The sequence below is a fragment of the Bos javanicus genome, chromosome 1, assembly GCF_032452875.1.
Source record: "Bos javanicus breed banteng chromosome 1, ARS-OSU_banteng_1.0, whole genome shotgun sequence".
Taxonomy (NCBI): Eukaryota; Metazoa; Chordata; class Mammalia; order Artiodactyla; family Bovidae; genus Bos; species Bos javanicus.
In genome coordinates this window covers 44796140-44823974 of record NC_083868.1, presented here as the reverse complement: position 1 = coordinate 44823974, position 27835 = coordinate 44796140, and the positions used below count along the sequence as shown (strand labels likewise).

General features: G+C 42.9%; 1 protein-coding gene across 1 annotated transcript; it reads right to left on the bottom strand.

Moving 5' to 3' along the window:
• Window positions 1-282: 282 nt before the first annotated feature.
• LOC133261906 (cell cycle control protein 50C) lies at window positions 283-27835 on the bottom strand. Its single transcript, XM_061440753.1, has 9 exons — window positions 25717-27835; window positions 25218-25261; window positions 24020-24218; window positions 20612-20722; window positions 12944-13045; window positions 11593-11680; window positions 11056-11196; window positions 3412-3621; window positions 283-707 (listed from the first exon to the last, which is right to left on the bottom strand). The coding sequence occupies exons 3-9, from the start codon at window positions 24209-24211 to the stop codon at window positions 520-522; spliced, it is 1032 nt and encodes a 343-aa protein (XP_061296737.1). The 5' UTR covers window positions 24212-24218; window positions 25218-25261; window positions 25717-27835; the 3' UTR covers window positions 283-519.

The window sequence follows — 27835 nt, the reverse complement described above, 5'->3', positions numbered from 1 at the left end:
AGTAAGAAAACTTCATTTTGACCCACAGAAAGAGGAGAACATTGAATGAATCCATTTCCAAAAATCACCCTGATTGTTCAATTCAGTGATCAAAAATTGTTGCTGGGGAGTCTATAATTTCAACCAGCCAACGAAGGCTCATGGTCTGAGCCTGACTGATGGTTAAAAGGACTCCCTTAATCTTGGGGCCCAGGTTTGCTTCCTCTCATCTGGTGATGCTGCCCTCCTAGGCATTCACCTATTTTTAGGCACAAGGGCTTCAAATAAATACCCGAGACTTGGTTTAGAGCTCAAGGATGATTTATCCTCCCCATTCCAAGGACATTTTACTATACCTAATCATGCCTCCTCCCCTTCTTTATCTTTACTTGGAAACTCTTATTACATATCTCTCTGGAAGAGTACTTGGTCAGTCAGTCCAGTTCCCCTTGGTAGAATAACCCATTTTGAGATCGTTGGCTCCATTACTTCACTGTCCATTTCTGTATTTTCTGTTTTTCTTTTTAACGCTTGACTTTACTACTGGAGGAAGAACGTTTTCCTTTCTTTCAGCTTCAGGTGAAGTGCCATCATGGAAAAGGAGGCCAACAAAGTCACAGCTCCTGTCACCAGATAGGCGAGGGCTAAGAAAAGGCTACTGCCTCCACTCCACGTCAGGGTGGAAAGAACAACTGCTTTTTGTCCTTGGAACCTGCTTACAGGAAAGTCTAAGGAAAGAAAATTTGTTAAGGATCTGTCTCAGCACTTCTCAGCTCCACCTCTACACCTAATATTGCTGTTTTTGTTGGTAATAAATGGTTGACTATTCAATTTCATTTAGCCCAATCTTTACCAAGCAGTATGTTTTATCTTGCTGGAAACTAAGTAAAAACAAGCCTTCCCTCTACATAGTTGTAATTTACGAAATAAACTGACACAAATAGATCTGAATGACTTACAGATAACTCAATAATATGAACAAATATAGATAATTTACAAACCCAAGGAAATGAAGAGCCTATATAGACAGATTGTGCAGCAAGCCAAAATTTGTGTTTGTGGATCAGGACACCCAGGGTAGGCTCAAGTCCTTTAGAGGCTAAGGTTTAAATTTGTACCTCAGGGAAAATTCTTCAAGAGGCATGTAGAACAAAAAAGTAGTGAGAGAGATGGCAAAACATTTTTGGTGGTGTATTCAAGTTTTGAAAAGGCCAGCCTCCCTCCCTGCTAGGGAGAAAGTGTTTGAAGTGGCTTTGCTATCATTAGCATTTGAATGATGTCATTTTGATTATGCATGTGGCCTGAGGTTTTTAAACATCTGGTGCTTTTTGTAAACCAAACTAATAAACAAATAAAGGCTTCTCATAGCAACGGCATTTCCCAGCAAAGCTCTTAAAAGGCCTCAAATCACTTGGCAACATGCTATTTAAAGGCACAAAGAAACTTGTTAGGAAAGCTAGTTTGCTTTCTTTTCCGTCAAAATTCCTCGTGGTCACTAGGTCCCTGGGCTCCTTGGGTGCAGGTCCTCAACTAGCCCTCTGATTCTTTTCTCTCCCACTCCCCTTGTTTCGTTAAGAGGGTCTTCTCCTCACACGGGATCAGTGGTAGAACTATCTGCAGCTCAGACTTAGTTCTCTACATATTAGCCAGGCCGTGAGGCTGGACGGGTAATACTCACACTAGGGTTCAACATAGCTGGTATGAGCTGAAGCTCAGGACTGAAGTTCTGTCGCTAAAGATTTAGGTTGGAGAGTTGTCAGCATTAAAAGTTTACTGTGAATAAACACATCCAAGGAGAGCATGTTTCACGCAGAGAAACAGTGTCTCCTTTGTTTGAAAGTGGACTCCCTCTTTCCATCAGCCTTAAACTCACTGCAGTGCCTTGTGAGAGCACCAGTGCCCAATGGGCTTTTTTCCCCTGTGTCTTGATTGCTACCCTAACTGCTTTACTGGTAGGGTCATCACAGAAAAAGCTGATGAGAACTGAAGGTCCAACTTGAAAGACTACTTTGAGCAACTTTCAGTCTCAAATTTTCTAGGAGGGAGAGAGAGGGGTGCTGAAATCCTATTGAAAAGGTAAGGTTCTATGGCCTGGTCTTTGATTTGTACACACAGAGAGCAATTTCTGACTTTCCTTTGCACAGACTAGCATTAGGGACCATGCTAAAGGAACAGCTGAAGGCAACCATACTCCTGGTCAGTAAACAAAAGGAGGCAATAAGCCAAGAGGCAGAGATGGTGTCTCTTCAGTGGAGGTCTCTCTGCCCAAGGAACATCCCTACTCCTGTGTCAGGGAGGAAACCTCTGCTCTAGGACAGAAAAGAAGAAAAGATGGAGCAGGGAACTGGAATACATATCATCATTCACTGACCCAGGAGTGTTTCAGTCAAACTCCTCGAGTGGTAAAGAAACAAAAGAGGTGGAGAGTTTGGTGTTCAGATCCTCCAGCCTGCTGGGGGTCCCCTGAAAAACTCCAGTGGCCCTGAGATGCCAGGGGGGTGCTGATGCCTGATGGGCTGACGTCTCAAAACTGTGTACAAGTCCTGGAAAGACCTGCCTCTGGGAGAATTCTGCCTCAGAGAGAATCAGGAAGGGACTTGAAACCTAAGTTTGAAGACCAGAGTTAGTACAAATTATATGTTAAAAAAAAAAAAAAAAAAATATATATATATATATATATATATATATATATATATATATAAAGATAGTGTTTGGTGTCATTTTGAAGTTAAGAACTTTTTGTTCATTTACATTTTTAAAGTAACTGAGAACACTCAGAATCTCATATTCAGGTCTGTCTCCTAACGTGGGCCATATGTCCACAACCAAGGCCTTGGAGCCTGCTGACTGGCTTCGTACCAGTAGAGGAAGAGTACGGCATCCTCAGTGCAGAGCTGCTGGTGCAGCTCACGTGGGCTGGAGGAACCCAACCTACTCCCTGAATCCAGAGCTGCTCACTAGGCCCATGAGACTTCTGCCTAAAATAAAAGGTTCTACCATGGCCCTCTCAGTTTTCATTGTTTTTAGTCCATATTCAAATCTACTTCTTCATAATCCTATCTTTATTTCCAGGGTCCTCCATGTCATCCCATCCTCTATAACAGGCTTCTCCTCATTGTTTTAGATCTCTAGGCCCAGTGTTACTTAATTTTTCTCCTAGGGAAGAAACAGTCCTTCCTTACTTACCCATACCTGCTTACCTAATGTTGCTACTGTTACTCCTTAAAAAAAGTGCACATTTGATTATATATAAAGTAGAGACAAATAGCTATGTGGTGATGGAGTGACAGTATTGCCTATAAGGTAAATATGTATTTCTTTTACAGTATATATAGATTTGATTGGAGAATAGAGAAGTATAGAATGAAATAGTTCAATAACTAGTATGCAGATGGACCCTGATTTTCCCTCAGCCCTGGAATAAAAGGATACTGTAGTTTATGATGAAACTATAGCTACCAGCAGGTAAGCCTTCGGTAAAATTGCCTATTCGATGGAGTCGGCGGTACAGTTTCTTGAAATTGGGAAAGGCGGCTGTCCGCATCCACACGATGAAGTCATCATTGATGAAGCCGTTGTTCCCTGGGTCATTTTCATCTAGTTCATAGACAGGCTTAGGCCAGTTCGGAGGCTTTGCAGTTCCTGTGGAAAGTTAATAATGGATGTGGTTGAGAAAAACCATCTACCGCCTTCAGTCTTTCTTAAAATGTAGAGAATGAAACAACTTTCATATTCTTGAGGAATTGAAATTACACTTTTTTTTTTTTTAAAGTATGTGTGTGTAAGCTACATGAATATGCAACCTTTAAAGACAATGATTATAGGGCTTCCCTGTTGGCTCAGGAATAAAGAATCCGCCTGCCAGGGCAGGAGACACAGGTTGTATCCCTAATCTGGGACGATCCCACATGCCACCGAGCAACTGAACCCATGTGCCACAACTATGGAAGCCCTCCTGCTCTAGAGCCTTGCTCTGTAACAAGAGAAGCCACTGCGATGAAAAGCTTGTGCACTGCGTCTAGAGAGCAGGCCCTGCTTGATACAACTAGAGAGAGGCCTGTTTGCAGCAATGAAGAGTTTTGACTTAGCGCAGTCAAAAATAAACAATTATATAAATAAAATAATACAATTTTAAAAAGATAATAGTTATAAAGACTCCAAGGAAATGTCGGGGTCGGGGAATGCTGATGATACTGTTATAGGGTTAAAAAAAAGCAGAATATCATATTGTATGTGTATTATTTATCCAACTATGTGCTGTGCTGTGCTTAGTCACTTAGTTGTGCCCAACTCTTTGCAACCCTATGGACTATAGCCCGGCAGGCTCCTCTGGCCATGGGGATTCTCCAGGCAGGAATACTGGAGTGGGTTGCCATGCTCTCTTCCAGGAGATCTTCCCAACCCGGGGATTGAACCTAGGTCTCCCGCATTGAGGGTGGATTCTTTACCATCTGAACCATGAGGGAAGCCCATATCCAACTATATTAAATGCATAACAACGCATTGAAAAAATAGGTACAGCAAGATAATAGTGGTGGTTGGTACTCAATGAGAGCATCATGGGTAATGTATATTTTCTTTAACTTCACTGGTAATGTGGAGAACAAATTAAAACAAGATACCATTTCACCTCAAAATGGGCTAATATTTAATGAAAAAAAGAATGAAAAACACTCATGAGGCAGTGGAAATGGGAATTCTTGTACAGAGCAGATAGATGCATGGATTAATGACATCTTTGGTAATCTAGTAACAAGCAGCAAAAGATTAAATGTATTTTGCATATATTTTAGCCCAGGAATTCTACTTCTAGGACTGTATTCTACGGAAATGATCATGGGAAGTGCATGAAGATTGCGTTACACAGATATTCCCTGCAGACCTGTGCCTAAGACTGTGAAGTTGGAAGCAAGGAAGAGGAATTGGTAGAAGGGAGAAGGTGGAGAGCAGAGGTGTGGCAAGCCTGTTCTAAAGCCAGGAAGCCTGGTGGGTCTGGGAGCGGGTGCTTGGGCTGGAGGGCTGGCGCCTCGAGTCCAGTCTGCTGAGTTTATTCTCCTCCTCTACTTCCCGCTTTACAGTGGCAGCCATGTCTCTCTCCCACTGGACAGCAGACTCTTGAGTTCAATGTCTTCCTCATTGTGGTTTCATTGTCATTTAGTCCAATCCCTGGCACATGGTAGGTATTCAATAAATGCTTGGTAAAGGGATGAGCGATTATGATGAAAGTTGACAGAAGTAAAAAGCATTCTGAATTTTGAAATAGTCAACAAGAAGTTGTTCAGTGAGCCTTTCACTTCTATAAAAATGGTTCTACTATTTGTAAGGAACCATTCTTTCTTAACTCTGACCACTGACTATTTTCTCTTAAAAGAAACACAGTCTTATTTCTAAGCATGGGCTATAGTGCTTATAAAGGCATGTGCTAAGTTTGGTTGGATTAATCTGCTGAATTCTGTTTGTAGACTTATACTTCCTCTGGAAATAACCCTTTGCTGAGAAACTTCCTCTCCAAAAATTGTGGAGACGTTGGCTGTCCCAAAGACTTCAATGGTTGTTGATGGAAGAATTTTGATTGACATTGAAATTGTCTTTGGTGCCTGCATGTGGTAGCTCATTGGTCAAGAATCCACCTGCAATGCAGGAGACGCAGGAAATGTGGGTTCAATTTCTGAGTCTGGAAGATCTCTTGGAGGAGGGCATGGCAACCCACTTCAGTATTCTGGCCTGGAGAATCCCACAGACAGAGGAGCCTGGCAGGCTATAGTCTATGGGGCTGCAAAGAGTCAGACATGACTGAAGGGACTTGGCAGGCATGCCTGCACATGGACCACACACTCTCTTTATTTTAGCCAGAGCTCACGCTCCAAGACAATGTGTCCTGTGGACCAACGACATCCAAATCACCAACGGAGTGAAAAATGCAGGTTCAAACATGCCTTTCCTTACCAACCTCCAATCCCACCCTATCCCATGTCTCCAGAGAGTGTGAGAAACATAGTATAGGAAGAACCAATTTCTTTCATTTTCCAAGTTCAGCTGGGTCCTTGGTATCCCTCCATTCACTCAACAATAAGCATTTCTTGATTGCTCACTTGTATCAAGCACCAGGGATTTAAAATTGTATGAGATCTAATCCTTTTCCTCAAGGAATTAACATACCAAATGGGAATGACAAGCATTCAGACAGATAATTACAGACAAACATGGTAACTCCTACAACAGAAGTTAAGAACAAAGTGCAGTGGGAGATAGCCAAGGATGCTTTATGTTACATGGCTGTGGTTATGGTAAGACAAAACAATAGCATGTTGCCAAGGTCCTTTCTAGGAGTTTAATTACAGATACAGTGCACACACCTGCCAGTTTGCCTAGGACAGTCCCAGTTTATGTCTGTTGGCCATTATCTCATCTGATTTAGCATTTATCCCAAGCGAATAATGTAAGTATAATTTCATCCTTCCTATCTAGTCATGGTCTTAGCTAGTAGTGAGAGATACCTATATGTGGTGAACAAGAGTACTTACTTTAACATGTTATTGATGAAAGATAACCAGAGGCTTTCCACAGCAGAACATAACATATCCCCATGACCCTTGCCACTGTTTCACAGTACAGCCGGTTAGACCACAGCCTCTGTTTTAATCTGTGTGATGTATTAATATGAAGCTGCCAGGCTGCAAGTCATTGGGCTTAGTAGGAAAAGTGGGATGTTGCAGTTTATGTTGCATGGACATAGTGTGAAATACAGATAGTGTGAAAATATATAGTGTGAAAAAAATATAGTGTGAGAATAGTGTGAAAAACAGATACTGAGCAGCCTTGCTGAGAGTAGTTGGAACTCTCTTGCAATAGCATTATTTATTATATGGTGTAAAAATATAACTATTTTATTGTTCAGTATCCATTTTTTTATTTGCTAGTAAATTCTTTTAGCTGAGAAGAGCTAAAAAACGAACACACATGTTCAATGAAAAATTAAGTACAATTTTTTCAAGGAAGTAGATGAATGTGATACTTGCAATGTTGGTTAACATTTACTCCCTACCACAGGAACCATCATGATATCAATGATTAGGTGAAAATCAAAAGATATAAATCTGCTGAAGAATATCAGAATCTACTTCAAAAGTTTGCACTTATTTTTAAAAGAGTGAATTCAGAACAGTGCTTTACCTCATGTAGCTACAGAAAGTTCATTTATATACCATTATGTGAACATGACTTTTCATTTAGATCAAATACGTTTCTGTCTAGTGTCATTAAAAAATGTTTTTTTGTAATCAAAGGAAAGTGTTAATGTTTGGGCTTTGTAATCACATAAAGAACCTTGTAAACGGTTAAATGAAGCCAGTTTTACATCAGTCTTTTCAAATGTATTCATCTTTGATTTTTCATGTAATCAAAGCAAAGATTTTCAATATTCAATACTGGAAGACAAAAATTCTGACACAGTTATAAATATTGCTATAAATTCAGTTAAAATATTCAACAATCAAGTGTAAATTTTTTGGTTTTATAGTGATAATATAAATGCAAATTTGGTAGAGTACAGGCAGAGTAAAGAAAATGTTCTTAGTAAATTAAGAAATTTATGGAGAGATGGGGCTTAAAATTGGTTGTGAAACATAATTAATAACTATATCCAAACAAGCTATAATATTTTGTTAATCAAGAGAGCTGTAATTATGCAAATTAAAATGTTTTTTTATAGTCACAGAGAAAATGAGCTGCGAAGTTTTTACAATGACAAAGATGTTAAAGAAACGGTTCAGCATGGTAGTACTTGGGGTCTGTCTTCGCTACACATCATCAATCAAAATTTTAGAAATCTTTGAGCCTTCAAAGAGCTATTTTCTGTATCAAATGATGAGTCCTACAATTAGCCTGAACTTTTTCTTGGTAAATGAGCCCTCTAACTTTTGGTGAAATTTTATTCAAAATAGCTGAAAAGTTTTAGACAAAATATTCTAAATGTGGAATGCCAGAAATCTTAGTTTATGAAGGTCTGCTGCTAAGTCACTTCAGTCGTGTCGGACTCTGTGCGACCCCATAGACGGCAGCCCACCAGGCTTCCCCGCGTCCCTGATATTCTCCAGGCAAGAACACTGGAGTGGGTTGCCATTTCCTTCTTCAATGCATGAAAGTGAAAAGTGAAAGTGAAGTCACTCAGTCGTGTCCGACTCTTAGCGACCTCATGGACTGCAGCCCACCAGGCTCCTCCGTCCATGGGATTTTCCAGACAAGAGTACTGGAGTGGGGTGCCATTGCCTTTTCCGTTTGAAGGTATAGTTAATTGTAATTATCAAAAATCAAGTTTGCAAACAAGAAGGTACTGAAATTTACCCCTATGAAAGCAAGGGAACAATTTAACATAATATATAATGATCATATCATATAATGATAGTTCAAAATGTATACAAGATTTAATTTTTAAATTCTATAATTGTGCTTTGGAAAATCTCAACTTATGTGAAAAATATTTTGATGGAGCTCCTATTTTAATAAGATCAAATTTTCTTCTCGATGAGAATTAAATGATACCCAGAAAGTCTAAGATTTCGTACCATCTAAAATTAGTAACACATTTAAAAAATCATAGAAAAAAAAATGAAGAAAAAAAAAAAAGACCTTGCCTATAAAAACATTTGGGTTGCGATACTAGCATATTCTAATACAAAAGAATTGAAAATGAGAATATCCTCCATTTAGTAAAATGACTGTGAGCGTAACAGGTATCTCACCACCTATAGATATTTTCTTAAAAAAAATATGGCCAAAGGAGAAGGATCAACTGGAGGTGCTACAGTTGAAAGTGATTAACCATAAAATGCGCTTCAAAAAAGATTGCGGCGCAGACAGGACAGGGTCCGAAGAGGACCGCCGGCGGGGATCTGCGCGCCTGGAGCCGGGTGCGAGCAGTGGAGCGGCGGCTCTCCGCGCTAATTCTCCTCGCCTCCTCAGCGGCGACCCAGCCTCAGAGGCCCTCGCTCGTGCAGCCCCGTCTCCCCTGCACGAGCCGCGCCCGCGAGCGAGCTTAACAGCAAAAAAAATCCTCAGCACCAACCAGGCACCCGGCCCAGAGGAAAAGGGGAGAGTTGGTCATGCCAAGAAGGGTGAGGAGGAGGAGGGGAGGACTGACACTGAGCTGCCGGCACCAGAAACAGAAGGCTGCCCTCGCTGTTGGGGGCAAGTTCCGGCCATTGCAGAAAAGAAGAAGGATCCCAGCTCCCGGATAATTAGCCTTACCCTTCACTCTGCTCCCTTCTCTTCCCTCTCCACGGCTCTGACTCCCACGAATCTGTGTCTCTTGATCCCTCCAGCCGCTGGGTGAGGCATGTTCAACCCTTAGACATTATTTTCTCTGCTCCTTCAAGCCATCTCTGGCCCCTTAGCTGTAGAGGCACAAGGAACGTGTGTGTGTGGAACATGTGTGTGTGTGTGTGTAACGTGTGTGTGTGTGTGCGCGCTCAGTCGCTCAGTCCTGGGACTCTTTGTGACCCCACAGACTGTATAGCCTGCCAGGCTCCTCTGTCCATGGGACTCTGCAAGGCAAGAATATTGGAGAAGGTTGCCATTTCTCCTCCAGGGGATCTTCTGGCCCAGGGTCCATCAGGCATCTCCTGAGTCTCCTGCACTGGCAGGAGGATTCTTTATCACTGAAACATCAGGAAAGCCCACAAGGAGCATGGGGAAGATGAATTCAACAGGCAGTCCCTTGTCCAAGGGTGGACCATTTTCTCCTGGAGATGTAGCTCCTATACACAGTGCCTATGCCTGCCCTTTGAGGCTGAAGAACAAGAGGTTTTGAGGTTGAGAGAGGGACCCCTGGCAATGTGGGAGGGAGGGAAAAGCCTTCAGAGTAGGATGGGGCATATACACTGTTGCGCTAGTTACAACATTCTCATCTCAGATAGCATTCTTTCCCCTTCATGTCCGCTTAGTCCTCCTATGAACTAAGCCACAGGGGGACCTGGAGTCTCTCTTTCCCCTAGGCAGACCTACATAGCTGCTTCCATGTTAGTGCATGATGAGGGACAAGGAAAAGTTTCCTTCATCATCTAGTCTAGAACCATAAGAAGCAGAAGTGAAAGAGGTTCAAGGAGCCACAAGCAGGGAAATGGGAAGATTTGGAAAGGAAAGAAAAATGGAGTAGGAGATCTCTAAAGACCCAAGTTGCTACGGGTAAAGGTGTACTATGTGAAGGATTCCTGGGGCTTTGCTAACCTGCCTACCTCTAACCCCTCACATCTAGCCACCCCCAGAGGCCACACAAAACAAGTGACCCCTGTAGCTACCACCTGCCCCACTGTGGAGTCAGAGCAAAGTTGGAACAGCCACTCCGTGTGATTCCAGCATGCGTAATAATTATGAAAACAAAAACAAAAAGCCTCAAGTGGGGCCATTTGGGGAAAAAAAGAAAAAGATTGTAGATAATTTTGTGAATTTTCTTCCCACAAAAATTCAAAATTTTCATTAGAAAAATACAGGGGCATGTAATTAAGACTTACATGGCCAAGAAACTGATTAAAGTATGTGACTCCATATCCAGAATAATTATTCTGTTATCTTTTAGCATTTAGATAATATTTAAAGCATTTTTAAAGTTGGTTTCATGTACACAGATATATTCTTTCAACTTTTTAAAGAATTGCATTTAAAAAAATAATTTATAATATAATTATTTTATCGGCCCATCAATATGGTAATATCAACTTTGGTGATCAATAAACACCACTTTCTAATAAATATGTAACTTTAGTTATTCCTGTGACCTCTTTCACTCTCAAGAGTGCACTAGTTTGGACAGTAAATTATATGATCATTCTAATTATAGATGAAGGAACAAGTTTCTTAAAACAGTGCCTTTTTCATCATGGTAATCTAGAAGGAACCAGGGTACCAATCATTTTGTGTTTCTGATAGGTATGTGATGGAGGTGCTCACAGGCAGGAAAAGTTAACAAAGGTGATCAAAAAAGAAGTAAAGAAGGAGGAATCATAAACATCCCCCCACACATCAAAACCAGTTTCCATAAAGAGTACTGTAAAGAATACTGAGCTAATGTATGAATCTTACCTGCAAATGCACTAGAAAGATTTTGGAAAGCTGGATTCTGAAACTTGACATACTTGTCTGTCCACCATGCAGTTTCAGTCCTTACCATTGGGACTCTGATATGTGTAGATGAATTAAAGTTGTACCAAAGAACAATGGTGTCTGTGGGGGAAATTAAAGACTGTGTTAAGAGATTCAGGCAAGCATTTTTGCCACGCTTGGAAGTGCACAATCAGACACAGCTGAAAAAGCAGGGTTTGAGAAGACTCTTCACATGCCTGCATGCCATAGACGCTGGAATCAGAAGGCGATTCCTTTTCTTTCTAAGGCCCCGATTATTGAGAAATACTCTTAGGCTCCATTTAACTAACTCATGTTTCCCGACTACTTCAGATCTCTGGTGAAGAACTTACTTGCCAATGAAGTATAAATCAGTGGATAATGTACACAAACATTAAAAAAAGCAACCTGCCACTCAGCTGCAGGAGTAATCTTCTGGACATTAGGTTTTACACACTTATGAAAGGAAAGATGCTGGAGACAGAAAAAGTCACCTACCATTGAACATGCTGTTGGCAATTGCACCACAAGGAGCGATGGGGAGCCCATTGTCAGAGGTTCTGAATGGAGCACAGTTTCTAACATCCTGGAGGAGAAATGACACAGGAATATGTGATTTTGGTAAACTCTTAACAATGCTGCAAGTGAAAACACTGGCAATATAAACCAACCCACACTGATCCATTGGCACAGACTGAGATTAGGGACCACTGCCTGTTGTTCCCAGGCTTCTGGCTCACCTAGGCTAGAAAATGTTTGTGTTTTGAAGATATTTATGTGTGTATACACATGTGTGTAGTTTCTTTCCTCATTAACAGTACATAGCATACTGAATATGTCTGCAGGAAGAAATTTTACTTTCCTGGCTGTGCTAAATATCACACTAAGCCTACATTGGAATACATTTTAAGAAGTTTTTCTTATTGTAGTATAATATGTTCTAAAAACTATATAAATTGAGTCTACAGCTGGATGACAGACCACAGGGAAATCCACCTACCTACCAGAATATATTTTAAAAAGAATGGCTGCTAAAAACCATTTGGTTATCCCTTTTATATAGTGTCAGTATAGAAAAGGTTTCCTTTAGCTTTTATTGCCAGTATGTTGAATATCATCTACCTAGAGTCAAGTTTTGTCATCTTAGGTCTGAAAGGATATTCAGTAAACCAAAGGCTTTTATTCAATCAAGTAGAGCCCAGTGTCCTTAAACTAGGCTGCCTGAAGGCCCCAGTTATAAAAAAAGACAGCGGTGGACACAGAGTGAACCGGACGGAGATGAACCACTCAAGGTTACTGTCAAAATGGTTGGTGCATCCATCCACTAAAACGGGGAAGTTTAAAGAAAACTACAGAAATCAAGTGTGCAAAAATAATACTGAAATCTATTTGATATGTCATTCAAAGAAGCAAACGCTCTACTGTTTGAAGCAGCTCCAGTATGCCATCAAGTTATTAACAGAAACAAATCCTGAATTGTGGTTGAAAAGGTGCTTGAAGATTTGCCCTTCTGACACATTCATTATCACCAAGACTTGGGCAGTCCACTATGAATCTGGCTTTAATATAAGATGTTGTTAAACTAAAAAATGGGTGACACATGAAAGGATAACCATCTCACTGGAGAAGACTCGCATTCCTGTTCTGAGGAGGGAAAGGGCTCATTCTCAACAGCAGTTATCCTGAGTACTCAGCCCCTTCAGTTCACAAAAGAATGAAAGGAGCATTTCTGTCTTGTAAAACCTTAGCTTTTGAGTTTATTTTCCATACGCTCTTTTAGACTGAAAGATCTATCTGGTTTAAAAAAAAACACACAAAGAGTATCATACCAAATTTAATAAAGCCCTACCTTTACATCTGCACCCACCAGCTGGATATTACTTCTGGACAGAATATACCGATAGAGGTTCTGATAGAAGCCATACAATTTATAGTACAGATAAACATTACCCTGTGGAGGAGAACATCAAGATATAAGAAGAAAGAAAAATAAATGGAAATATTAACACACATGGATGGGATTTGTTAAATATAAGTAGTACCAAAAATATTGATTGGGAACTGAAAGTTTCCTTATTTCAAATAGAAACCCAAGAAATTGTTTTTAAAAATCAATGTTGGAAAAATCCTAGTATATAGTATATACAGAATTATTAAAATGAGTAAATAACTTATTTTTAATGTTTATGTAAGGGGTACTACATTCCTGCCTTGAAAAAAAATTTATAACTAGGCTTTGTATTCTCAAAACATAAAATTTGATTCTTCAAATATTTCCCCCAAACACTAAGAAAGATGCTTTGCCTAGGGGTTGTGGTAAGCATCAAGTTCACGTAGTTTCAAAACAAATCCATGAAACATAATTTAAAACTGGAGCCACTAAGCATATTTAGGTGCATGCGCCCACTGTCCAAAGACAAAAAGCCGACTCCAGGGCTGCACTCACTGTCCATAAACCCGGCTCCAGTGCTGCGCCCACTGTCCAGAGACATAAACCCAGCTCCAAGGCTGTGCCCACTGTCCACAGACAAAAACCCGGCTCCAGGGCTGTGCCCACTGTCCACAGACATAAACCTGTTTCCAGGGCTGTGCCCACTGTCCACAGACATAAACCCAGCTCCAAGGCTGTGCCCACTGTCCAGAGACATAAACCCGACTCCAGGGCTGTGCCCACTGTCCACAGACATAAACCCAACTCCAGCATGGTGACCACTGTCCATAAACCCGGCTCCAGTGCTGCACCCACTGTCCATAAACCCAGCTCCAAGGCTGTGCCCACTGTCTACAGACATAAACCCAACTCCAGCACGGTGACCACTGTCCACAAACCCGGCTCCTCGGCTGTGCCCACTGTCCACAGACATAAACCCAGCTCCAGTGCTGCGCCCATTGTCCAGAGACATAAACCCGACTCCAGGGCTGTGCCCACTGTCCACAGACATAAACCCAACTCCAGCACGGTGACCATTGTCCATAAACCCAGCTCCAGTGCTGCGCCCACTGTCCAGAGACAAAAACCCAGCTTCAGCGCTGTGCCCACTGTCCATAAACCCAGCTCCAGGACTGTGCCCACTGTCTACAGACATAAACCCAACTCCAGCACGGTGACCACTGTCCACAAACCCGGCTCCTCGGCTGTGCCCACTGTCCACAGACATAAACCCAGCTCCAGTGCTGCGCCCATTGTCCAGAGACATAAACCCGACTCCAGGGCTGTGCCCACTGTCCACAGACATAAACCTGGCTCCAGGGCTGTGCCCACTGTCCATAAACTCAGCTCCAGCGCTGCGCCCACTGTCCACAGACATAAACCCAGCTCCAGTGTTGTCCTTTTATCTTAGGATCTAACACAGACCCATGGGATGTAACACTTGATCAAGAAATGGTGATCCATTTGTTATGGACAAAAAGATGGAACAGTTCACTAATCTAGAAGAAAGATGATTTTCATCTTAGCAATAAGTAGTCCTGGTGCCACGAGAGATATGCCTTGTCATGGATGCTGCCACGAGACTGCCCTTTTACAGGCTACCATCATGCTTCTACCTTTGTGGTGACAGACCAGGGCCCTTCTCTAGGAGGGCTTGGTACTGATTTTACTAACAGCACATATGATGCAAATGTAACTGTCTAGTGTAGCTACTTACTATAGCCCTCCAGGCTCCTCTGTCTATGGAATTCTCCAGGCAAGAATACTGGAGTGGGTAGCCATTCCTTTCTCCAAGGGATCTTCTTGACCCAGAAGTCAAACCCAGTTCTCTTGCTTTGCCGGCAGAGTCTTTACCATCTGAGCCACCAGGGAAGCCCCAAATAATATAATACCTATCTCCAAAATAATAAAGGCATGCATCTAAAACTATGAAGGTCTAAGTTTTTATTAAGTGACTCCTAAATGTTAGGTGCTATATTCAGTCCTAGAAATACAAAAGTATTCCTTTACAATTCCCTGAGCCAATTGATTCTCTTATGCTATGCAAATTTGCCCTTGCCCTAAGGACCTTTAAGAGGATGAGTATGGGAGATGGGATCTGGGACCCAGGGCAGGCTGAAAATAAAGGTCATAGGAAGTGTGGCCAGTGACAGAAAACCACAAAGCCTGAAGAGCTTAGTCCCTGGTAAGAGAAAAGTCTCTGGGACACTGAGAAGGGGAGATGCTGGGCCCTGACAAAGAGGCAGGTTGCAACATCATAAACAGACAGCATGGATGTGAAGGCAAGCAAGTCAGGCATAGTGGGAACGATGGATTACATTTCCTCACACAGAGAGGTAACCTCTATTGATGACCCATAACTACAGAAAATAGGAAGTCCATGGAATGGAACTTGCCATACATTTTCTTGGGAGCTAAGAAGAGAATTCTACTTACCTAAGGTTATATATTCATATAAACAGGACAAAATAGATAGTGAACACTCACACTTTAGAGACAGGAGTGTTTTTCATAAACTTGTTTCAGTGAGCCTTTGTCCAAGACTTTACAAGGCCTCCTTGACTGCATCTTTCTGATTAGTCCCGGAGGCGAATGCACTGTGTGGTGTTTCTTTTCCTCAGTGCAGGATTGGATCTGTTGTCTAGTGTGTGTGATGTGTGTGACCTGGCGAGGCGAAGGCCCTGCGGTTGCCCTGAACGGTTTGGTTAGATTTTTACGAGAAAGACTCTGTCTGAAAGGAATGGTCAGCAGCTGCGAACACTTATTTGCCTTTAGGATTTCAAAGGACACAGACAGATGGGAAGCTGAAGCCTTTTAAGGCTTTATCGTTTGGATTTTTTCCTTCAAAAAAGCACACTGAGCCCCTAAGAAGAAACCAATCCTGCTGACACCTTGATTTCAGATTTCTGATTTCTAGAATTATGAGAGAATAAATGTCTAATGTTTTAAGAATGAAAAAAAAAAAGGCAGTGCTAACTTTACTTTTGGGTGGTGGTAGCATGGTGAGTTGAGGAAGGCAAGAAGGGACACAACTGTAGACAGCTAGCATTTTGACCTCTAACAAAAGAACACAGATATAAAACTTCCCCATGGACTTTATATACACATCACTTACAACCCAAGTACTGATTCTCTTATGCTATGCAAATTTGGCCTCACCCTAAGGACCTTTAAGAGGATGAGTATGAAAGATGGGAGCTGGAACCCAGGGCAGGCTGAAAATAAAGGTCATGGTACATGTGACCAGTGATTCAGTAATTTCCATACAATTTCCATCTGAATTACTCAAAAAATGATTAAAGATATAGTTGTACTCATACTATTACTGATGCCAACATGATTTCATCTGGGATCAAGGGGGAAAGGGACACATAGAATCAAAGCTTCCTCGAGCATAAAGCCATAACATTAAGCACTTTATCTTTTTTCCATTCATTAACATTTCAGCGCCTACCGTGTATATTGTGCTATGCACTGTGGAGGAAGCAAAGGTTCTTATGTTCACCCAAAACCATTAACTGAGAAACTACAGGCTGCCAGACATAGTTACAGGTGAGCACGCATGCTAAGTTGCTCAGTTGTGTCCAACTCTGCAACCCTATGCACCACAGCCCACCAGGGTCCTCTGTGGGAGGAGCCCACTCCTCTGGAGTGGGTTGCCATGCCCTCCTCCAGGGGATCTTCCTGACCCAAGAGTTGAACCCAATGTCTCCTGCATTGGCAGGTGGGTTCTTTACCTCTAGCACCACCTGGGGAGACCAGTTGTAGGTGAAAGACAGACAATAAACAATACGTATAATAATCTGTTCATTTACATGGTAAGTTTGAAGGTGATAAGCATTGTGGAAAAAATGGAAATTACAGCAAGGTAATATGAATCACGACTGAAGCGACTTAGCAGCAGCAGCAGCAATATGAATCAGGAGTGCAGGGGCAGGGTGAGTAGGCAGGCAGCAGTATGAAATTGGATGGTTAGCTGATAACTGAGCCAAGCAGGACCTGAAGGCAGCAGGGGTGTTAGCCGAGGGGATGCCAGGCATGTGGACGAAGAGAATGCCTGACTTGTCTGTGGAACAAAGAGCCCACTGTGGTCAGAGAGTGGGTAAGGAAGAGAATGGAGAGAGGAGGTTAGAGAGGAAATAAGTAGTCAGATCATGTAAGGCCTTGGAAGGACTTGCGGTTTTTCATGGAGTGGAAAGAGAAGCCATTGCAGGGCTTTTTGAGCAGAGGAATAACATGATGGGACTCAACGGTTTAAAAAGTTCAGTCTGGCTGTTATTCAAGATTTGGATATAACGGGGAGATCTGGTAGGAAGCTGTTGCAGAAATCCAGGTGAGAGGTGGGTGTGGAGCTGAGAGCAGCAGCAGAGGTGGGTAGAGGTAAGCAGATTCTGGATATATTCCAAAGGTAGAGCCCAGAGGATGGATTGGAGGTGAGCTGGAGAGAAAGAAAGTAGTCAAGAATGACCCTGGGCTTTAAGCCTGAGCATCAGAAGGACAGAGTTGTTACCAACCGAGATTGAGAAGTCTGTAGGTTGGAATGGTGTATTTTTTGGGGGGAGGGCATGGAATAGGTAAGGGGAAAAAGTGGATATTCATTCAGTTTTAGAAACATTAAGCTTCAGATAGCTATTAGACAGTTGAATGTTGACACCAGGAAGGCAGCTGGAAATACAAGTGTGGATATTGGAAGAGATGATTGGGATAGGGAAAGAAAAGAGAGCGTTGGTGATAGAGAGTGTTTAAATCTAGGTGGTAGATGCTGTTTCCTAGCAAGTGAGTGCAGACAGAGAAGAGAAGTCTAAAGACCAAGACTAGAGCCCCGAAGCTCTCCACAGAAAGGGTCCAGGGGAAACAAGAGAACAGCAAAGGAACCAAAGAAGGGCAGTCAGAGCGGAAGTAGGAAAACCAAGGGAGTAAGATCTCTGAGAGAAGCAGATGTGTCAAGGAAGAGGGAGTGACCACCTGTGTGCAGTGGGTGACAAGGCCCCGAGGACTGAGCCCTGGATTTGTCCAGGAGGAAGTCACAGGTAACTCTGCAGTTTCACTGAGTGAGAGAATGAGAGGAATTAGAAGTAGCCACGACAGATGACTCCTCTGGCGACTTTTCCTGCTAATCTGAGGAAAGAAATGGGCAGATAGCAGGCTGGGAAATTTGGGAGAATAGAAGAGATAAAGATAGGTGAGGGACTTCCCTGGTGGTCCAGTGGCTAAGACTCTGTGCTCCCAATTCAGGGGGCCTGGGTTTGCTCCCTGGCTAGGGAACTAGATCCCACATGCCACAGCTAAGAGTTCACATGCTGCAACTAAGATCCTGCACAGCCAAATAAGCAAAGTAAATATTTGTTTTTTTTAAGATAGGTGAAACAATGTGTCTGAGTGCTGGTGGGAATTATCCCGTAGACAGGAAAGTTGATGATGTATGAGAAGTGAGAACTGCTGAGTTAAATCCTTATAAAGGCAAGAAAGACTGGCATCTACCACACAAGTGGAGAGGTGAGCCTTCAGATGGGAGCATGGGTGGTTCACCTGTGGCTGCAAGCGGGAAGGCGGAGTATGCAGTGCAGAGATGAGCGGGTGTGCAGTTGTGGTGTGGCATGTCAAGCACGGTCCCTGTCCTCAGGGAGGTTCCTGTGAATAGTGGAAGGGAGTACAGGATATTACACGGGTGACTGTAAGTCCATCAGAGGAGAGGAAACAGCGCTCCCAGAACACAAATGTGGGCAAATTCTTGCTGGAGGCATGAGTGAAAAGGAGGCTCAGGGAATACTGGGGGTGATATTAGGGGCTCAAAACTAGTGAGATCTTACAAGTGCAAGTGAGAGGAGAGACTTTCTAGGCAAAAGAACAGCAAGAACATAGAGAGTTGTATCGTGGCAAAGCAAACTGGTCAGTTTGGCAGGAGTACAAGGTCTCTTGCAGAGATAAAGATGAAAAGGTAGTTGGTCCTCAGGTGTCGAAAAGCAATCTGAAAGAGTGCACATTTTGAGGGGGTGCAGGGCGTGATCTACCGTTTCTGCAAATAACAATGGGAGACAAATAGGAGAAGCCAAAGGCTAGAAGTGCAGTTAAGGCTGCTGTGGCAAAAGACCAGGAGGGCCTGAACTAGGGTGATGCCAAGAAACTGGAGGGACAAAGTGGTTGCGAGAGACACGGAATATAGAACAATGCTTACACATCAGAGGTGTGGATGAGAAAGGGGCAGGCAGGGTGGAGTTAAGGAAGAGAATTTTGAGTCTTGGTGATGAGATCTTTCCCAGAAATAAAGGAGTCTTTCCCAGAAGTAAGGAGGATTTTCTCAGGAGATGATGCCAAGTCTGGTTTGGGAAGGAAGCAGGGCCTTGAGGATGGGATGGTCAGTGATTAACTCAAGAGAAGTCCTGCCCACAAGGGAAGACTCCCACGCAGAATCTCTCAGCAGGGGAAGAAGAGGGAATGAGGCAGTTTATGGAGGACGGCACTGTCAGGGGAGAGGTGTGGACACAAGGGGCAGGATCTTTGAAAAGTTGAAGGAAACACATTTTCATTTGATCGTATCTTTGCCACCTAGAAAGACTGTGGAGGCCCTGAAAAGGAGCCTCTTGATCTCCTAACTGCAGGAAGTGGAATCAAGGGACCACGCGGTGCCCGTGCTCTGAGGTCATCCTGTGTTTGCACTGAGGTCATACTTCCCATGGCTGGTCCCAGCCAGTGGCTCAGCAATAGTGATCCTGAGGCAAGGACTCTCCGTTGGCCTTGCTGAAACTTTCAGAAGCATACACTGCATCTGACACCTTCCTTCCCTCCTCCCTCCTATTCACCCTGTCTCTCTACCCTTCTCTTCCTCTGTCCCTCCAGCCTTCCTTCTCCCCTTCCTGCTCCTTCCCCGAGGGGTGGGAGCTGTGCTGTGGTTCGACAGCTCTCCCAGCCTTCTCCATATTTTCCAAGGCAGGCAGTTCCCTCGGTACATCTCTGGCGTGTCTAATCCTGTCCTGGCATCTGGTTCTCAGGAGGACCTGGACTAACACGAGACTTTAATCAGCGCAAGAGCAGGGACAGCTCTTAATATTTCTTCGGCATTTCTCACAGTGTCTGACAGCCAGGCAAGAGTCGCCTTAGGGATTAGCCAACTGCATGCAAAGAACGACTTGGAGAGGGGCCCAAGGAGAGTCCCACCAGGTGTGTGACCCTTGACACTAACTCAGTGTGTGACCTTGGCCAAGTCACTTAACCTCTCAACCCATTAATTTTCTCACTATAAAACGAATGGCCAGATTCAGAGATTTCTATGGTCTCCTCCTGTGCTGACACTTGCCATACAATCTGTTTGACTGATGTTAAGAATTATGTTACAAAGTTGAGTAAGTAAAGAATCTGGAAATTTAGACACAAAGGAGAAGAATGAAAATTCCAAGGGGAGAAAAAATGGGTAGGGAAGAGAGTTGCACACAAACTCAATACTTGATAAGACCCGCTGCCATTCCCACCCTGCTTTACTTTTTTGTATTTTCAACTTTGGAAAGCATTTGGTGGAGATCACAAACTCACTGCCATGTGTTAATTAGGAACAGAACAGCATAGAGCCAAATGAAGGCTCCTGAATCTCACCTCCATTTTCTGTGGAAGGTAAAAGGAAATAGAGCAGTTGCATTCTTTGTCAAAATTAGTGGCCTCTTCCCGCAGTTTTGCACAAGTTGCACATTTTTCTGTATAATTAATCTGTCAGACAGGGAAAAGAATGATTCTTAATTAAAAAGGGATGTGAGTACACACCTTAAAATCCTGTCTACTCAAGTCACCAGGCTCGCAGGGTCGAGGGCACGCTGTCTGGGACGTGAACCAAGGGCAGCTCCCTGGATGTGCAGGAGGAGTGGGCCCCCTTTCATTTTGGCTCCCGGCAGTATTCTGCCATATACTGGAGTTCAGGGTTTCTACTGCATGTTTAGCCTGTTGTGATGAAGGCTTACACCTCCATCGTAAGAAGTCACCATTAGGAAAGTATTAGCCAGTGACTCAGGAGAACTGGGCCCATGGCCCAGGTCTAATCAGCTTTATGGGGAAGTCACTCCACTGCTTTTCCATGTTATCATATGGAAAATTCTTATACTAGTGAATTCTTCTGCATGATGTCTTGAGGAAGTTATTGAAAATGACCAAACATAGAAAAAGAAGTGTTTCAGAAATGTAGAGTTATGTGAAACAATTGTTTTAAAAATTGTTGTTACGTTCTGTAAAAGTTAAATTCTGTGCAAAATGGAATAAGTGGACTCTAAAAAAAAGGGTAGTGTGTCCCACGTGGGCAAATCCTGTGAGCTCTGGCTCCACTCAGTGACGTGAAGATGGAGTTGGAAGGAGAGTTGGGAAAGGAGGCTCAGAGAGAGGCCATGGGGCCACGCATTTCCCTTCTGCTCCAGGGAACACTCATCTTGGGCACCCGGGGGTGGTGTGGGTGCTGCTGGCAGCTTCTGCTTTTCCCTCACCCGTGCTGAGGAGTAATTAGAAGAGTCTGGGGACCGGAGAGGAACAGGGATTGGCTTTCTTCCCAGTAAATTACCAATCAGATTTTAGATTCTTTGGGAGAGAAGACTAATAAGAAAGAAGGAACTTTAAATACTTGCAAAGCCACTGGGTGTTTGGAGGCAAAGGGGTGAAGTGTGAATACTAAATTAAAGATTAGCCAAAAGGCTACTTGATTGTACTCAGTTGCTTATACTTACTTAAATCATTCTTTAAGTATGCAGAAAAACTTACACTATTATTTTTAAAAATACTGACCCCTTTTCTGTTTGTGAAACTGCATTCTAATTTTTTACAAGCAATAAAGAACAGGGCTGTATCTAATTGAGAGCTAGCGCACGGAACTGTGCCCATCCAGTCTCTGATATTGAGTTCAATACTTAACCTCCAGGGCCCACATTTTGTTCACCAGCATCATTTTGACTAGCAATGAATTGATGTGTGAGCTCACTGTAGTAGTGTACATTGTACTTCATGGATTCTTGTGAGAGTTCTATAATGCCAAAACAGAAAAAGTGTCTTTGTTGATGAATAAATTTTTGAGTAGATGACATCCAATGTGCTTCTAGCTCTAAAAATTTTGTGAGGAAAACATATCAAAAATCAACGTGTTTAATCTACTTTGCTGCATGAGTGCTTCTGTAAGCGTGTAGCTCTAAAATGACAGCAAAGATCATAGCCTGCTCCTCATAGAATTTTGGAGAGGCGGGAATTATCATTCTTGCTTAAAGTGAATTGCAAAAAGGGCACTTTCTTGTTGTGCCTCAGGGCTGACTGAGAAGAGAAAAACCAGCTCAGAACTCTTCTACTAAGTGTGTGTTGACAACACTGGCCTGAGATACATGCTTCATCTCATCACTCCTTATAATGAAACACTTTCATGTGCAATAGACGATCACACTCCATGGGTGGCTTCTGGTTTTTCTGTATAAAAACAAAATGTTTAGAAACAGTCCTAGCTGAAGTGGCTTAAAAGAACAGCTGATTGAAAAATCCTCTTAAAATCATGATTAAACCATTCTGTTGAAACTTGCTTGCAGAGTGGCCTTGCCAACCATGGGGTGAGGTTCTCCTCTCACATATAAGGTGACATCATTCAGCAATGGCTGCCTTGTGATGGAGGCTGCACTTCATAGTGGGTGGGGATGGGTGCTCAGAAGGGAGGAAGCTGGAAGGACATGGGAAGAGGAGGGGGAGAATGAGAAAGAAAGGGGTTGGTGAAGAATAAAATGGAAAAGTAAACAGGATGAGCTCTGTGGAAATGAATATCAGCCTTGTAACCAATTACTTTGCAATTGCCTTCAACACGGCAAGCTTATTTTCCTCCTGCCATTTTGGCCTCTGCCACATGGTAGGGCCTGGCGGTTTACATGATCATACTGGAGGACTCAAGAGGACTTAGGGCCACTGGGAAGCCAAGCTGCCAGGAGTGGGAGCGGAGAGCAGAACATTTCAGGGGAAAGGCAACACAGCAGGATGTGTTGGTGGGAGGAATGGGACCTGAAATATTTTTCTTCTTTGAAGTCCCACTGTTTGCCCAAATCCGTTCTTTCAATAAGTGAGTGCCTGCTATGCACTGGGAACATGCAAGAAAAAGGTTGTGGATACAGCAAACAAGCCAGCCGCAGCTGAGCTCTCTGTTCTTGGCACCCACTGTCTTGCTTACTCTATCATTAGCTCACTGAAGGCAGAAATTGACTCTTACTTGGAGTTTACTCACCTGCACACCCAAAAGAACTCTGAGCATGTTCATATACTCATGAACGTTAAATCAGTGTTGCCAGACTTGGCCTCCATGGCAATTTTGCCACTAGCCTATGGGGAGAGGGACTAGATGAGCTCTCCACAGCTGCCTTCCGAATAGAGGTCATATGGTCTTGGTAATCTGCTCAGAGCTGATTGGCATGAAGCATTTACTTAATTTATTAAACCAAATGTGGGCAAGGCATCAGGCCAGATCTGAGCTCCCCTGCCCAGACCAGCTTCTGGGCTTCTCATTCTCCAATGGCTTGTTAGTCAAATTGGCAAAAGGCTAATGACTGAGGGGGTCACAGCTTAGCTTCAGCTTTTCTCACTCTGAGTAGAACCTGATTTATTTTAGTAAGAATCCTTTAGAGGCCAGAAAGATTTGTGTTCTTTTTCCTGGATTAAGACAATGATCTGAGGGAGTTTATTTGCAAAGGCAAAGGCAAATGCTTGAAAGTGGCACAAATTTGAAGACCTGTATCTTTGGCTCTTCACTCTTTTTATCATTATGATTCACAGGCGTCTGGCAGGTCCCTATAAACAAGGATGACTGAACTGACCAGGTTGAGAGTGTCTGTCCTCAAGAGGGAGGAGGGATGAATAAAGCACAGAGAGGCTCTATCACCATCTGCAAAAGGGATGCTCCAGTCTCATCTAGTTCCCTGTGGTGGGGCTGAGCTCTCAAACTGACCATTCTTTACAGTCTCAAAGCTAAAATTCTTAGAATGCATTAAAATGTAAGATGGGACAAACCTCTACTTCCTTGATGCTCTTTGCAGACAACAGAAGGATGATGCCCATGCCAAGGCAGAATAGCCCTATGGCAAAAAAGCCAGAGAGGATTTCACTGGCTGTCAGCTGGAGCCGGAAGGCGGGCAACTGTTGCTGCTTCACCGCAGTGTTGTCTGGCAGTCTGGACTCGTAGTCCTGGCATTTCCTCTTCATTCTGGTCCTGCAGGTGACCCACATATACTTCTCAGACATTTATGACATTACTGCTCAGAGTAATACCACTTAATGTTAAGAATTATGTAACTCTTCCTTTGTGGTGGCAAAGTATCTCTGCTTCCTAGAATTATTCCTTAACCAGAACTGCTGTTCAGTAAGAGCACAGCTCCCTTCAATCAGCCACGGGTTCGTACATTTTTCTTAGGTTCAAAAACCTTGTTGTGCTAAGTGCCATGCCTAGGAGGAATAGTCCCCAGCAGGTCTGTATAAACCAACATCTGGTGACACTGGGAAGCAGTTACAGCAGGCTATTTCTGGGATGTGGTGACTAATTCAAGGCAAGCCTTTCCTGAAAGGGGAAAATGGATTTATCTTTAAGAACTTGCCCAAATTCTTGGGGATTAATACAAAAAATAGAAGTGAGTGCAGTCAACAAATGTGGCTGTCCATTAACATGAATATAAACTAAGTTGGGAAAATGCTAACTTTTTCCCAGGTTATAGCTAACTTTGCTATTTGTGATAATGAGGGAGGAAGAAACAGGAATTGCAAAACACAGATGTCTAATCTCAGTAGTTTCCAACTCTCTCATATATAAGAAAGACTCTGATAAGAAGGTGTGGATGAAAAACATCTCTTCCTAGCCTTTCTCCAAGCACCTGCTTTGATGGAGCCCAGATGAGGTAAGAGAAAGCAAGAGGAAAATAATCCTTTAAGTGTTCAATATTGTAATATGGTATCATTGCTTGGTTTGGTTTTGCTTTTTCACATATTAGAAATCTACTAACATTATTTTCATTAGGCTATTAATAATTACTTCTTCAAGATGCATTTAAAAGGTAGAATTAGGATTTAAAAAAAATTAGGCAGCGTGTGAGTTTCTAATCTTTTTTATTAACATTAGGCAGAGAAGCCATGCTGGACTCTTTTTATATTAAAGAAGACAATGACTTTGGCAAATCTACCTAGTTTAAAAGAATACAGAACAAATGTAACTACTTACACTGGGATGTTTCCAATTCAGAGTCAAAGTTTCCCCTTGCAAGACTGGAAAAAACAGAATACCAATGGGAACTTTTCAGCAAGCCATTTGAATCGGGCTAGAGGGTAGTGACAAGTATGGCTGTTGGTATCAGACAGATTTGTGTGAGAAGACGGTAGTGAACACTTCTAGTTCACACCTACTATTTGTTTTAATAAGTAAATGTGGTCAAGAACCTTAGTTCAGTAACAGTCTGTGAGATTAGATAAAGTGTTCACAGTTAGCCTATAAAATATCAGATATGTTTGCAATCTAGGTACTTGTTTCAACACTGGGTGAGATTATAGTAAACAGGTAACGTCTACCAGAGGGGTCATTACAATAACAAATCAAGAACAGTATTTGTTACACTTTTTATAAAGTGACAAAACCAATCTAACCAAAATCCCAAACTAAAAGGTGCTTCACAGGAGTATATTAGGATTTCCAGAGAAATTCTAATCACAACGAATTGGCTCACAGGACTACAGAGGAGGTTGACAAGTCCAAAATCTGCAGAGCTGATGTTCCTCAAGTCTGAGTTTGAAGGCCAAAAGCTGCTGAAGAACCAGGAACGGGCAGTGTCAGTTTGAAGGTCATCAGGCAGGAAGAGGTGATGCTTCAGTTGGAAGGCGGAATTCTCTCTTACTTGGGGGAGGGTCAGCCCCACAAGGGTTACACTGAGCTATATATAGCTTGAGTGAATTTTCATTCTGTGGAGGCTTTCTTTCTTTTTCCTCTAACTTTTTGAGTTTGATCCGAGGTCCCGCAGAATGGAACTTGCTCCCTTAGCCTTGGGATTCCTGTGTGTGTGGCTTCTAGCCCACAGAGGTGCATGAGCAGCAGGCGGCTGGTGTGAGGAAGCAGGGGATTTGTTGGAGTGTGATTTGCCATGCTGCGAGGCTTATTTAAAATTTCACAGCATTTGAATGTGGAATGCACTAGTGGCATCTGTTTGCTTTATTTTCTCATTTGTTGTATATACCTGACTCTCCAAACAGATAACCATGGTGTCTTTAAATGAGTATGGGAGATGTGGGTTTGCCTTCTGGTTCTGCTACTTAAACTAATGTGTATCCTTTCTGAGATTCGGTTTCATCATCTATAAAATATAAGACATTTCCTCCAGAATTATTTTAATGATTAAATGTGACAGACTATACATATTTTTCTAAATATATTTTCTAAGCAATGACAACTATATGCAATGTGGGATCCTTGACTGGATCTTGGAATAGAAAAAGGACATCAGTGGGAAAACTGGTAAAAATCCAAATGAAGTCTGTAGTTTAGTTAGTTAAATTGTACCCATGTTGATTTCTTAGTTTTGATAACTTTATTATGATTATACAAGATGTTAACATGGTGGGATGCTGGAGGAAGGGAATATGGGAATTCTCTATGCTATTTTTTTCTGTAACTATGAAATTATCTCAAAACAAAGAGTTAAACAGATGCATAAGGTAGTTGTAGTTATACTGTTGTCTTTTATTAGTTTATAAATTGCCACATGTACTCTTTCCACCACTACACCCTTCACACTGGGACTAGGCATTGCAGTTGATAAGTCTGTTCCACATGTACCATCTCATGAAGTACTCAGCAATCCTGCAAGGTGGTATTTCCATTTCACAGCTAATGAAACTGAGGCTCAGAGAGGGAAGGGGCTTGCCTGAGCCTGCCCAGATGCTCCTTCCCTTTTAAGAGAGCGCAGCCCTTAGCAGGTAGCCATTGCTGTGCATCATTACTCCGCACCCTGTTACCAGGCAACAGGTCCTGCTCAGCTACTGGTCAGCACTGCAGGGGGCCCTGCCCACAGGTAACAAACTGTCAATGAGGGTCCATTAGGGAAGCGATTAAGCCAACAGTGGTGTGGTGGTCGTCAGGTATAGAGTGAGGTAAGAGGCAAATTCAGGCCTTCCCTGGGAGGCCCCCCAGTTCAGCTAGCCCTGGGCCAGTGGGCAGCCTGGGGGCTGTGTCCAGCAGGACTCCAGAGCCCTCACCAGGGCCACTCACTGGTCTTGAGGCTGTGGTGAACCTCTCCCCTACCCCTGTCTCTGTTACCTGATAGCAGTGGCCTTCTGCCTGGGTCGCAGTCTGAGGAACCTGGTTCCACCCACCATGCCCCCCACCCCTTGTTTGGATGGCCTGAGGAGCCTGAGGGCCAGCTGGGTCAGGTGTCTGGCTCCCTCAGCAATGACGGCTGGCCAGGGTGTGGGAACATGGCTCTGAGGAAGCTGCCAACTAAGATCTACCTCCTCTTAGCTAGGACCAAGACCCTGAAGGATGATAGCTATTCCTTGGGACCTTGCCCTTCCTTGTCAGAACAGAGAATAACACTTGTTTGGTAGAGATTTACAGGAACATCGTTTCCTAATCATGACCTGACCTCAAGAACAAAAGATCTGACACCAAGAAATGTGCAACAACTAAACACACTCTTCCCTCACCTTTCCTAGAAAAGGGCTTTGCTAAAAGCTTTCAGTAATTTTGGGGTTCTTAAGGGATGAGCTACCCATCTCCTTGTATGAACCTGTAATAAACCTTGATCTGTTCCAAACTTCCGTGTTTTAGTATTGTTTGGCCTCACTGTGCGTCGG

Excerpts from the sequence above, each read along its gene's own strand:
- LOC133261906 (XM_061440753.1), bottom strand. The coding sequence starts at position 24,211 with ATGAAGAGGAAATGCCAGGACTACGAGTCCAGACTGCCAGACAACACT. Across the intron at positions 13,046-20,611 it reads ACCTTCCACAGAAAATGGAG|GGTAATGTTTATCTGTACTA; the intron begins GTGAGATTCAGG and ends TCTCCTCCACAG. Across the intron at positions 11,681-12,943 it reads TGGTGGGTGCAGATGTAAAG|GATGTTAGAAACTGTGCTCC; the intron begins GTAGGGCTTTAT and ends TTTCTCCTCCAG.